At 39.8% G+C, this 14,525-nt stretch overlaps 1 protein-coding gene across 5 annotated transcripts in view; it reads right to left on the bottom strand.

Annotated features, from left to right (window-relative positions):
- The window catches only part of lama2 (laminin, alpha 2), a 607,521-nt gene that overhangs the window by 135,149 nt on the left and 457,847 nt on the right, over positions 1-14,525 (bottom strand). For all 5 annotated transcript variants that reach the window (XM_038799795.1, XM_038799796.1, XM_038799798.1 and 2 more), the window contains 3 exons: positions 9,956-10,098; positions 1,539-1,637; positions 335-446 (listed from right to left, as the gene is read on the bottom strand). In XM_038799795.1, coding sequence (XP_038655723.1) covers positions 335-446; positions 1,539-1,637; positions 9,956-10,098 — 354 coding nt within the window. The remainder of the gene's footprint in view (positions 1-334; positions 447-1,538; positions 1,638-9,955; positions 10,099-14,525) is intronic.

Raw genomic sequence — 14,525 nt, 5'->3', positions numbered from 1 at the left:
GGTGGAAGTGAGGGCTTAAGTGGGTTGGTGCAGACTCGATGGGCCGAATGGCCTCCTTCAGCACTGTATGTTCTATGTTCTATGATATGGGCTGGATATTTGTGCCCTGTCTGCTGTCAGCAAAAATTGCCATGGGAATGGGGTGGGAATCCCAGAATCCTGCGTGCCATTTTAAGTGCCTCCGGAGTTGATTGCACAGAAAATCCAGGCTGTAAGTATGTATCATGTCATATGAAATGAAAACACTATCAAAATTCAGAGTCACAGCAAGTCATATTTGAGCATAACTGTAAAAAAAAACTAATTATCTTTATATAAATGCAGTAAGGTATACCTTGAGACGACAGCACAGTATATCCGATAGATTTTTCCAAATCCATTGCTCGTTTATGAGTTTTCTCAGTGTCCTTATCAGTTTGCTCACCATCTGCTGAAACTTTTGTTGTCTAATTTTTATATAAAAACAGCTCAGTTAAAATGATTTGGCCAACAAAAGATACGTAATAATTAGAAGCAAAGATGCTTTAGTTTACTTTTAAACTCTTGAAAATATTACAACAGTAATTTTAGCTCTATTACTATACATTTGTTTTTTGCTTTTATTTATTAAAGGTATTTTGTCATTTATAAAAAAATGTTTACTAATGCAACAAATAAATATTTATTGATTATATAAATGTTTTATCAGAAAAGGCGAAAGTAGTAAAGCTCTAAATCAATTATAGGAAACCTCAGCTAGTGAATGGGCCACATGAGTGACCCTCATTCATCTCAGATTGAAATTGGGCACGTTCACTAACCATGACGCTATGAATAAGATTAAATACATTTAATACATGCCAAATATTTCATAACAAATTAGAGAAAATGATTAATCATTTATGTATGAATAGAACTGTAATCAACTTCAAATGGTAAAATCAAACAAAATATTTACACTTCAGATAGAGAGGGAGCACATTTAGATTTAGATTTATTGTCATGTGTACTGAGGTATAGTGAAAAAAATTGTTTTGCATACAGTCCAGACAGGTCGTTCCATCGATGAAAAACATAGGACATACAATAAATACAAACTGTAAATACAAATACATCAGGTGAAGCATACATAGTGTAGTGCTACAACAATAGAGAAGATGCGTAGAGAAATCAGTTCAGTCCTTAAGAGGGTCATTCAGGAGTCTGGTAACAGTCGGGAAGAAGCTGTTTTTGAATCTGCCATGCATGTTCTGGCTCTCACAGTCAATGTTGTGTGCAATCAACCTGCACTTCCCTTTACTTGACCTTGCTTTATGTGCATATCACTTCAGTCATATCAGTAGGAAAAATAAGTACAAAAACGAAAATCAGCAGAATGTGACAATCCTGCACATGGATAACAGTCAACAAAATGGCTTGTAGGCCATACTCAAAACCCAGATGGGTCGCATGTGGCCCCTAAGTCCTCTCAATGTAGCCGTCAGGTGTTGCGAAACAGAAATTTTAAGCATTCATTCATATTTTGATGTTAATTCCGCATCACTGTATCTGTCCCTTACCCTGTTCAGTAACTCATCCATCTCTGTGATTAAAGTATCCAAGTTACTATCAGCCAGCTGTAGAAGTCTTTCTGGTGCTCGCTGAGGTGACATTAGGTACTGCAGATATATGAACAAATGCATTAATTACAAGAGGCATTCAGAGTAAGCACATATGAAAGATTAATGAACACTTCGTATTTTCCAGTTGAACTCGCATTTACTGCACAACACACCAAAGTTATCAAACATAAAGGATCATGCCAGCTATGATGAATAGCATAATCTTTTATACATTGTAGTGGCATAATCCAAGAAAAATAACATGGAAACTCAACCAAACTATAAATATTATGCTCAGAAGTCAATGCAAACGGAAATCTGGAGAGAGCTAGCTGAATCTGTTACACCTTAACATTCAGAGACAAAATCACACCGATGACTTCCATGACAAATGCAATAGTACTGCAGCAGTTCTTTTAAGGCTGTTTGCTGATTTCAGGAAGTCTGACTTTTCTAACACAATGATACCCAGAAAAAGTGGGAAGGCTGGCCATTCACTAAAGAGAATTGGGATGTAGGAGAAGGTGCAACAGAGGAATGTGGAAATTTGGCAGTTAATGAGAAGTATGTGCAGTAGATTCTTAAGTGTATAAAAGTCATTTCCAGGCATCGCAACGAGATAGGTTTTTCTTTCAAATTCTTAAATTCACTCAGTGGTCAATATGCAGCATATTTGCCCAAGAGTAATACCGCCTTGTATTGGCTTGCTTTTGTATGAGCAGCAATTTGTTGCATTCCCCATGTTAACACAAATCCCCTCTCTCTGTGCATGGAACTATATAGCTGGGATCAGGGAAGAGAAAAAGCTAGCTGATTGCGCGAGCACCCATCAAGCACTCCATAGTGCATAGACACAAGGACAGAAATATTCAGTTTTGAGAAATAAGATAGAGAGGGTCAAGATGTAGCACCTGGTATGACACCCAGCACCACTCAGGAGAAGCAGGCGAAGGTAAAGACAGACAAGCAACATTAAGAGGGAGTGAGGGAAGGTGGCAGGGAGGGTTGTGGTCTACAGCCATCATTCCGACTACCTGCTCATTAAAATAGTGTTGGCAGCATCTAGATATTAAAGCAATAAAGCCTTTCCTATTCATATGTCAGTGTTTTACTTTTTGAGGCCTTGGTAATAATATGTATGTCAATAAATTGGGCAAGATGTACATCATTAATAAGGCTTCATACTTTAAAATGCCATATGGCAAAAGTGCTGTTGCCTCTTTTGTGGCAAAAGCAAGAAAATGAGTGCTCTCGCAAACAAAACATCTGTGGCCTGTTTGATGTGGTGGTGGACTGAATTCTGATTAAAGTGGCAATGTCACCAGTGGCGTCTGGGGAGAATCTTGGAGTTTAGAAGTCCTAGGTTACAGTGTTAACCCACAAAGCAATAAGCAGAGTTGGCTCTATGCAGGTATGGCATCTATATTTTGGTGGGATTCTCTCATGGCAGATTGGTGGAGCCCCCCCAAAAAAGATGCAATTTGTTAAATAGCATAATTTACTCTATTTCTCTGGCGTTCTGTCAATTTCCCATCGAAGTAGCAACAGGTGATTGGGGAAATACCTTGAAAATTGTCCATAGGTCAGACTTCTGTAGGTGGCAAAAGTGTCAGGTGAGGGCATGTCTTCACAGACATGATTAAAGAGATATATCAGGGCTACAATACAGAGTCTGGGCCAAAATGCTGAGGATACCAGATTGCTGAGGCACAGGTTTATGTGCCTTTTCTATTCTTTGCCTGGTTTCCTCTTTCTTTTCCAGATTCATGACAGTTATTGGAAAGACTCAGTGAGATGTTCATTCTTGGCAATCTGGATAGAGCTGAAGTTACAAGTTTGTGGATGAAACAATACTGTAGATGGAAGTTTGTGCAAGAAAAGCCAAATGTTACAAAAATTAGTGGAAACAGTGGGCACAAAAACCTACTGCACAATCAATAACTTAGAAATAAACATATAAATCACTTCCAGCAGAAAACAGTATTCTCAAAACCACTCAGTCCTAATTTTAAGTTCATTAGATGAAGCCTTCAACTGCCAAAAATAAACTGGTGAGCAAAACACCTAGAATTAAATTATGAGAAAATATCAGGAATTCATTGTGGTGTGTAACTTAAAGCAATTTACATTAATATCTGTGCTATGACAACAATCAGATGTAGAAATAACTAAAACTTAACTACCCGTATCCTATCTCGCATTATCCAACAGTTCTGTCCTCACAAATCAACAGTAGCTTCCAATTACCTCAGCTTTCAAAATTCCCATTCTTGTGTTTAAATCCAGCGTAGACTGGTTGGGCTGAATTCCCTGTTTATGTGCTGGATAGCTGACGTATGTTCCATGTAAAACTTTTCATAACCTCACCTCACACTATTTCTGTAAAGTCTTCCACCCCTGTAGCCCATGTTCAAAATATCTCTGTTCCTCTTGACTCAGGGGTCTTATATATCTCCTCTTCCCCTCACTCCATTATCGGCAGTTCTATCTTTAGTTACTGCGGTCCCATACTCTGAAATGACTTCCCTAAATTGATCCACTTCTTTCCTCCATTAACATCCTCCTTAAAACCTATCTCTTTGACCAAATATTTGGACATCCTTATTATTATCTTCTCCTTTGGCTCAACGTGCATTTTATTAGCTGATGTGCAGTGGGATGTTTGCCTCATGTTAAATGTGTTCTATGAATACATGCTATTGTTAATGATTCATATTTGACATTGCCTTTACACGTGTTTTGTCAGCTCACCATACAGGAGGTTAAAGAAGTCCATTGCAAATATTTATTTCAAATGACAAGTGGGTACTATTGTTACACCTTGGGTTGTGCTATTGTGCGGTTAGATATTAGGCATAAAATGCTTAGATTGATTGTGGAAGTGACCAGAACTGTTATGCCTGAGAAAATGTGCAATGCAAGACCTTTAAACTTTAACAGTGTGTGTAAATTACCCTTGGCAAAAGTTAAAGTAATCTTTATTGTCACAAGTAGGCTTACATCAACATTGCAATGAGGTTACTGTGAAAAGCCCCTAGTCGCCACATTCCGTCACCTGTTTGGGTAGACAGAGGGAGAATTCAGAATGTCCAAATGACCTCACAGCACGTCTTTCGGGACTTGTGGGAAGAAGCTGGAGACTCCGGAGGAAACCCACGCAGACACAGGGAGAACGCAGACTCCACACAGACAGTGACCCAAGCAGGGAATCAAGCCTGGGACCCTGGCGCTGTAAAGCAATAGTGCTAACCACTGTGCTACCATGCTGCTATTATACAATTTTACAATTGGAGCAATTTTTAAAATTGAGGTTTCCGATAAATAATCTGAATTGTCAACAGCACATCTTGCAAAACTAAACCACACTTTGTTCACGCCTTTTAGATCATCATGGTCAGAAGGTTGTGGACATAACCCAAATGAATTTTTATCATTTTCAGTAAGATCAGTGCTAATTTATTAAGGAGAACACTGCAGTGCTGGAGAGAGAGGATGTTCCAGAGAGGTCAAGGACAGTATCTATTTGGTGAGAGCAAAAGAACAAAAAAGGTGCAAACACATCGATCTGAACATTTTGAGAAGATAATAATTGGCAACAAAAACTGAAACTGAACAATGGACTCTAAAGAAGAGATAGCTAGGATACAGTCAAGATATATTTCCATGAATGTAAAGGTAAGGTAAACAAATCCAGACTCCAGATTCAAAAGAGATAGAGATTAAAATGAAGAAGAGAAAGTGTGTTTATGACAATTGTCAGGTGGATAATACAATGGAGAACCAAGCTGAAAATAGAAGCTTCAAAGGGGAAGTGAAAAAGCAAATGAAATAAGAGAAGCAAAGAGAATAGGAAAAGGGACCAGCAATGAACATAAAAGGAATCCCACAGTTTTCTATAGGCATATTAACAGGAAGAGGGTGGTAAAAGGAGTGGGGTTGATTAGAGACCAAAAACGGCAGCATGCAGGGGGCATAGCTGAGATATTAAATTATTACTTTGCCAAGGAAGATTATACTGCCTAGATCATGATGAAAGACAAGATAGTCTAGACATTTAAAGGATTTAAAATTGATACGGAGCTGGTACTATTAGGCTGCCTGTACTTGATGAGTTGATAAGGCACCAGGACCGAGTGACATGTATCCAAGGATACTGAGAGACGTGAGAGTGGAAAATACAGAGTCACTAGTCATCATTTTCCAGTCTTTCTTAGACTCAGATGTGTTGCCAGGGACTAGAGAGTTGCAAATGTTGCACCCTTTCTCAAAAAAGATAAGCCTAGAAGCTGTAGGTCAGTCAGTTAAACTTCAGTGGATGGCAAGCTTATGAACAGAATAATTTGGGACAAAATTAATAATCACTTGGGCAAATGTGGATTAATTAAAGAAAGCCAGCTCCGGGTGGTTAGGGAAAATTGTGTTCAATTAACTTCCTGGAGTTTCTTGAGGTAACAGAGAGATTTAATTATTTTTTTTTTAAGATTCATTTATGAGATGTGGGTGTCACTAGTTGGCCAGCATTTATTGCCCATCCCCAGTTGCCCTTCAGAAGAAGGTGATGGTGAGTTGCGTTCTTGAACCACTGCACTCCCTAAGGTGTAGGTGCGCCCACGGTACTAGTAGGAAGAGAATTTCAGGATTTTGACCCAGTGACAGTGAAGGAACAGCGATATATTTCCAAGTCAGGGTGGTGAGTGACTTGGAGAGGAAGAATCTCCAGGTGGTGAGGTCTCCAGGTATCTGCTCTTGTCCTTCTAGATGGTAGTGATCGTGGGTTTGGAAGGTGCTGTCTGAGGAACCGTGCTGAGTTACTGCAGTGCATCTTGTAGATGGTACACAAGGCTGCCACTGTTCGTCGGTGGTGGATGGTTTGAACATTTGTGGAAGGGGGGGCAATCAAGTGGGCTGCTTTTTCGTGGGTGCCGTCGAGCTTCTTGAGTGTTGTTGGAGTTGCACTCATCCAGGCAAGTGGAGAGTTTGATGAGAGCAATACTGTTGATGTGTTGCATGTAGACTTCTAATTGGAATTTGATATAGTGTTGCATAACAGACATGTGAGCAAAGTTATGGCTCATGGAATAAAAGAGACAGTAGCAATCTGGGTATAGAATTAGCTGAGGGACTGGAAATAGAGAATGGTGGTTAATGGCTTTTCGGACTGGGGAAGATTTATGGTAGAGTTCCGTAGTGATTAGTTTTGGGATTCTTGATCTTACTGACATATATTAATAACTTAGATCTTAGGGTACAGGGCACAATTTCAAAATTTGGTGATAATACAAAGCTTGGGGGTATTGTGAATTGTGAGGAGAATAGGCAGAACGTCAAAAGGGTGGATATAAGTTGGTTGAACGTGCAGAGAAATAGCAGATGAAATTCAATGCAGAAAATTGTGAAGTAATTGATTTAGGTAGTGTTATGCATCTGGGAATACAATCTTGCTGGATCACATCACATCTGAGTAATGATGTTAGTAGAGTGTTTGCGTGGGCTTTGAGCAGATCATCACCTTGATTATATGAGCAGCACCCTTAAGAAACCTCTCATTGTGTTTTACAAGAATCCAGAATGTGGACATCTCCAAACCTTTTTCTTTTGCAGCAACAAAGAATACAATAGGAGAGAAAACTGCCGATGAAGATTGTGGCAGAAAGATTGTTGGAAAAAAGATTTTCGTTGACAAATTGTGGGTTAATGGAAGATTCTCGGGACAGACTTGCACACAAACAGATGTCAGGCGAAGCAGTCACATCAATGTGAAGATTAACCAAAGATTTTCAACAGAAACTGTGAGTAAGAAAACCAACAGCTAGGAAGACTTGCTTGTGTTATAGTGAGTTGGGTCTGGGCTGCAGGAACTGCACATGTGGTAAAGCTACATCGGCTGTTGGGAATTGGGATTTGAAGTCTGCCAACGCTGCATGGGCCACTATATGGGAGAACATTTGAAATATCCAGACAAAACAGTTGCTTATTCAAGGGATTGGTTGTGCCAAACCTTTGAACACAGTCAGAAGGGAGGAAGTGTAGCCCCTCAGAGCCGGAATCCAAAAATGGTGAGAAAAATGGGTTCCATGGATGCTTTTGATGAGGATTCTGAAACATGGAATTCGTATGAAGAAAAATTCCACTTATTTTTAACAGCTAATCAGATCTGGAGGACTCAAAGTTCTCAACATTTTTCAGCTTAGTTAACCGTAAAACATTTATGCTGCTGTTCCAGAATCTTGTTTACCCAGCAAAACCAGGGGACACAAGTCCTTCAGTGAATTCATGAAAAGTTTAGAGGTACATTTCTCTCCTAAACCATTATTGATTGCTGAAAGGCTCCAATTCCACAACCATAGTCAGGAAGAAGGTGCAGCCATTTTACAGTTTGTAGCGCCTTTAAGAAGATTAGCTAGTGAATTTGGTACAACACTTGACGATACTCTTCAAGACAGGCTGGTTTGTGGACTACACAGTGAAACTATTCAGAGGAAGCTGCTTATTGTAAGTAATTTAACACTGAAAGCTGCTGTAGAAGGGGGGCACAGTAGTAGAGAGGTTATCACAGTTGCTTCACAGCTCCAGGGTCCCATGTTCGATTCCCGGCTGATTCACTGTCTGTGCGGAGTTTGCACTTTCTCCCCGTGCCTGCGTGGGTTTCCTCTGGGTGCTCTGGTATTCTCCCACAATCCAAAGATGTGCAGGTTAGGTGGATTGGCCATGCTAAATTGCCCCTAGTGTCCAAAAAGGTTGGGTGGGGTTACTGGGTTACGGGATAGGGTGGAGGTGTGGGCTTAGGTAGGGTGCTCTTTCCAAGGGCCGGTGCAGACTCGATGGGCTGAATGGCCTCCCTCTGCACTGTAAGTTCTACGAGTTCGAGGAGTATAAGTTTCCACATCTATGGAGCTTGCAATGAGAGAAGTATCACAGCTAGGGGCTGGAGTGAAGATCCACAAAACGGATACCTCAAGGAACAGGGCTGTAAAATTGCAAACATGTCACCATTGCATAGAGGTTGGACACTCAGTGGAGGAATGCTGGAGTAAATTGAATGCATTCAAGAACTGTGACAAGAAGTGCCATATTGCTGAGGCATGTTGGGCTCAGAAAACATCTTCAACACCAACGAAGTGCAAGAAGAAGAACACAAGTAAACAGTCTAGTTTAGTGGATGAAGCTCAAGATCACTCAAAGAACAGTGAAACTGATCTACTGCAAGAGCTAAAGCCAGGTGATTTGTCAATACAGGATAATCAACATTTTTGGGCATATCCAAAACCTGAAGATCATGAAATTAAAACAAAAGTGGATACAGGCTCAGCAGTACTGCTAATACCTGAGACAATTCATCACCAAAGGCTGAGGCATCCTATTGCACGTAGGATGAGCATGGAGACAATAATAAAATAAAGGGAGTGCAGGAGCAGACGGACTTGCCTGTATGTGTGTATACGCCATTGAAGATGTTGGATAGGTTGGGAGAACAATTGATACAGCATCCAATATCCTTTATTAATAGGGGAAGAGGGTACAAGAGAAAGGAGGTAATGCGAAACTTGTATAAAACACTGGATACCACACTTTAGGAAGGATGTGGAGGCATCAGAGAAAATGCAGAAAAGATTTGTGAGAGTGGTTTCAGGTGTGTGAAACTTAAGGTATGCAAATAGGTTGGAGAAATTGGGACTGTTTTCCTTGGTGAAGAGAAGGTTCAGAGGTGATTTGATAGAGGTGTTCAAAATTCTGAGGGTTCCAGACAGAGTAGATGGGGAAACAGTGTTCCCACTGGTGGAAGGATCGAGAATGAGAGGGCACAGATTTAAGGTAATTAGCTAAGGTGGTAATGGAGGCATGAAGAAAAACGTTTTCATTCAGCGGGTTGTGGTGATCTGGAATGCGCTTCCTGATAAATGCGGTGGGGGCGGTTTCAATCAAGGCGGAATTTGGAATTATCCACAAACAAAGGATGCGCAGGGTTTCAGGGAGAAGTCAGGGAAATGACACTCGGTGAATTTCTCATGTGGAAAACCGGTGCAGATATGATGGGCTGAATGGTCTCCATTTGTGCTATAATCATCCTTTGATTCTGTGATTCAGTTTATATTTCTCTTTCAGTTTTTAATAAATTCACCATCCTGTCACTCTGTCCTACAAAAAGTAAATTGTTGTGAAATTGAAATCATTATTCAGCTCTAAAACTATTCACGATTTGGTTACATAAATAGAAGAAAAATGCTGACTTTTGTACTGATGTGCTACAATCAAAGTACATTAAAAACATTAAATCAATATTTTCAATACAATTATTTTCCTTGTCTTAGTTATTCTTTCCCTAATTTAGTTAGCATATCCTGAAAGACTAATTTGAAACAGAAATCTGTACTTGCCTTCAATTCTTGAGATACATTTTCATATCTGTAAAGCACCTTATAAGGAGGAGGGAAGGGTCCTGAGAGATTCAGCCTTGTAATCAGTTGATTAAGGTGTTCAAGGTCATTCAGCAGAAGTCCAGTGCATTCATCATCACAGGCTAATGTAAGATTTATTTAACATCAATACATTAAATTAGAAGCAACCATATAAAAGTTTGAAGCAATCTATCTTTTCCACATTGATATATTTATATGTTTACATGACAAAATTTTACTATATTTCAGGAGACAATAAATGATTGCAATAAAGTTTTACAATTAACATAGATCTCATCCTTGAAAATATTTTAATGCATAAGCTAGATATTACAGTTCGTCATTGTCGCAATGTATTTGTATGATATTTTTCAAACTCTTATATTAATTAATGCTTTAACTCAGTTAGTTATTTGATTTACTTTATATTGGCCAATGGAGTGTGTGACAATATAGACATGGCAGTGAAATACTTTGTCAATCATATGTTCTATCCTTTCCACATTGTCTGCAGCATAACGCTTCATTCTCATTACTTAAATGGTAATTTTCTATTCTTCATCCACTGAAATATGACTACAATCAGTACTACAGATGTTTGTGGAGAAAGCAATATGAAAATATTTTCATTAAAAAACCATGGAATAACTAAAGGGTGGGCCAGAAATTTAGCAGACCTGACCAGCATTAAGCTTAAATTCATTCCCACTTTTCTTTACTAATCTTGATTTGCTCCCAACCACATTTAGTGTTTAGCTTGAAATCATGGCTTCTTGGCTTTGAATTACCTCTCAAAATGTATTCACTCAGATACTTTCAGCATTAAACTTCGCCTGCCACTTATCTGCCGTTCTCCCATTCTGCCATGTCAGTTGAAATCTCATGTCGTGCTCCTGGCAATTTATTTGTTGCTCCTCAATAAGAATTTTCCTTGCTTTTTTCCTCTGACTCTTTCTACCTCTATTGGTTACCAGTCCTTCTGTTTCCCTTTCTCCTAACTTGTAGTGTGACGACCGTTCAGCACTATGTTCTGTGAACTTTTCTTCCTCCTGAATATATATGAGAATATTGTGACAATTACTTTTTTGTTCAATTAAGGGGCAATTTAGCGTGGCCAATCCACCTACCCTGCACATCTTTGGGTTGTGGGGGTGAGACCCATGCAGACAGAGGGAGTATATGTAAACTCCACATGGACAACAGTGACCCGGGGCTGGGATCGAACCCGGGTCCTCGGCTCCGTGAGGCAGCAGTGCTAACCACTCCACCACCATCCCGCCCTCATTGCGACAATTACAAACTTTCTTCATGAATACCATGATGATTCTACAAAAAAGTTTTTTTTTTACCTTTATATAAACTGAAAACCAAACGTCTGTTATACCAGTCTAGAAATAATTGATGTTATCATGGGAACATCACCACATTCCAAGGCTGACAACTGGCACAAGTTTGTTAGTGTGAAAATATAAAATCCGATGTTAAAATATAACACACATTTCAAAACAAATCAAAAGCCACAATTTTAAACGCATGACCCAACTCAACAACAAAACTCCATGCATATATTTCTAGTTTTTGTAACCTCTCTCCTGCCTTACTCCACTTTTATCAAAATAATTGCATTTCTGTCAAGCAGTATATTGAGAAATGTTTGAAGGGAAATTCAAGATCTCACAATTATAGTTGATGCTAGTGTGATTCGTAAAATCGTCATTCACCCTATTTAGTCGGACCACCAACTCTTTCTAAGCTTGAAAAATGGTCCCATTGCTCAGTTGCAGGATCAGTACATTTAATTTTACATCCAGAAAGTCTCATATATTTAAGAAATTTAATTTTGTCACTTAGTTTGTAAACATAAAGCTCTCATGCCATCAGCAATTTTCCGACAAAGATAGGAAGTGACTGCAGCTTATTAGGAACAAACCACTTAAAGCAAAGGTCAGCCCATTATTTCAAGCATTGACAAGTTTTTTTTGTGCTTTATCACGTACAGATCATTAGTGGCACCAAGAATTGATTGTTCAACTACCCCATGGTTAAAACCTGTCAAAATATATAATTAGCTCAACATGTGGAAGTCAGTGTGCCTAACATAATAATAAAATTCAGATCTCCTTGCGGTGGTGGATTCTTGAAATAATCATGGGTTTTGGTATTAAATATATCATTAATTATGGCAGCAAAGGACACATTCACAAAAAGAAGTACTGAACAGTTGTAATGAACTGGTAATAGACAAAAAAGTTTATTTGGTAAGGTTGGTGACTAAGAACTTAGTACGTTCCCCTTACTGCTATTTTAAAAGAAATTAACCACAAATTAGAAGTCTGTCCTTCTTAAGAAAATATATTATTAATAAGGCTTTTCAAAATTCAAAGGGAAGTTAACCACATGTCAATACCTCCGTGAAACTAACGGATGGAGTAATGCTTGCCAAAGTATTACTGAAATATATAGAAGCTGTTGAAGCTTTTCATCTTGCACTCATCAGGACAGACACAAAATTGCTAAATTTCAAAGGGAACAACAAATTATATTGCCTCAGTAAATGGGTGCTGATTGATTGGTAAGCTATGTATGATTACTCCAGAATTTTCCGTTGCGAATGTACCAGGGAAGTATTGTCCCTCATGCTTTTGATTGTTAAAAAAAGGTGCATTGTCTGGACATATTCCTTTTGTTTGTAGAGCTCAGTTTCTAGCATATGAATATATGTAGCTTCTAGCAAGTGTAAGTGAATGGCATTGCAAACCCAACTGATTATCTTAAATTGGCTGTTAGTATAATTCCTATTGCACTTGGGATTGTGCAGTAACTGCTGCTGAATTAAGGAATCACGTGAAATGTTTGACATGATGGGCGCAATTCACTGGAAATATTTCCAAGTCCAGTTTCGGGCATGTTTGGAGGGGTGTTTCTCAGCGCCTGCAGTGCTGAGAATGACACTGCTATTCAACGGCACTTAACCATTTCTTTGAGCCTTGGGGAGTTTATCGCTGCTGAGGCCACACATAGAAAGATTTCCTGCACTGGAGTGCTGAGCTCACCAGCAGGATCAGCTCTTTTGAGATCAGGGTGCCATTTTGAAATCTCTACACCCTCCCCCCTTTCAAGACCCTCCCACTTTCATGTCCCCCTTCACCCCTGAAACTTTCTTTGGCTCCCTCAGGCCCCCCACCCCCTTTTCATGGGCATGAGCTCCCCAGTCTCTGACCCTTGGCAGTGCCAAACTGACACCTGGGCACCTTGGCACTCTCAGCCTGGCACCCAGGCAGTGCCCCAGCTCCCCGGCAGGGCCATATTGGCATGGTCAGTGTGCCTGGATGGCACTGTCAGGATGGTAGTGCCAACGTACTCGAGTGCCAGGGGGAGTACTGAGACCCAACCACCCGGTCGGGTTCTAATGGTCTGCAAGACCCAGAGATGCCAGCACGCCTGGTCCACAATTGTGGAAACCAGTGCTAAACAGCGTCCCTTGAGGCTTCACAGGTGTGGCTGTTGACACCCGAGCGGTGGGTGAATACGATGGCCGATATCGAAGTGAGCCTCATGGCTCATTTAAGTATTATTATCTGGCTCATGCCCAGCGAGGATGTGATTCAGATTGCGCTGAGCGCTGCGAATCGGGTGACTCGCACGGGTTTTGGCAATGGTGCTGAGCCCAATTTGGGGATCTCCAACAATTCACCCATCAAGCCCGGCTCTGGGAAAATCGCGCTCTATATTCTGAGTTTTGCAAGTACAGGTTGGTTGTGCACAGTCAGTATTCTGTGTATTGTGAACTGTCGAATGGATGTGTTGTTTGATGTGATCTATCACTCAGTGGGACAGATGGCCTCTGCACCTGACATTGCACCGGCACTAAAATTCATTCACCATATTACTCACTTGTGCGATCGGCAAACTAATTCAATAAATAAAAAAGGAGGAAGAACAGCTACATGGTGCATTCACCAACATCTCAAGCAATCATAGGTGGCTTCCCAACTAATCGGCACCCCATTCCTTATACAGTATAAATTATTGTTTGGCATGTTTGCATTGCCCTAATGAGAGCATGATGAAAAGCTTTGACAGCATGTCTTTTTTCCAGTAATACTCAAGTGTTGTACTACCAAACAACTTCTTGTTTACCAAATTGTTAATCATTTATCAAATATTATTGTACCAGCAATTTTCAATCTCATGGCTTCAAAACCCATCACAGCTTTACAGCTGGTTTTATATTCAGCTTTCGTAGTACTATCTGTGCAAGCCTCAGCCTTTCACCGAGATTTCTCAAAGGGGAAATCAACACTTGTTATCATTTACTTCCCAATTAACTAACTCAACTTCATAGCTTTCCAGAAGATGAAGTCTAAAATAAAGTCCGATGTAAATCATTTCTACAGATTCAGTACGTAATCATAAAAGACTGAGTTTAGTCATCATTTGTGTAGATTTTTGAAAATACAGCTCCCTTTATTTTGTTTGCACAAAATGAAAGTCAAATGAAGAGCTTCTCAAAGTTAGCACTATTCTTTTGTACTGGAAGTTTATGAAT

This window comes from Scyliorhinus canicula, chromosome 6 (assembly GCF_902713615.1).
Source record: "Scyliorhinus canicula chromosome 6, sScyCan1.1, whole genome shotgun sequence".
NCBI classification, from domain to species: domain Eukaryota; kingdom Metazoa; phylum Chordata; class Chondrichthyes; order Carcharhiniformes; family Scyliorhinidae; genus Scyliorhinus; species Scyliorhinus canicula.
The sequence above is the reverse complement of the archived record's forward strand: the minus strand, read 5'-3'. Positions and strand labels throughout refer to the sequence as shown.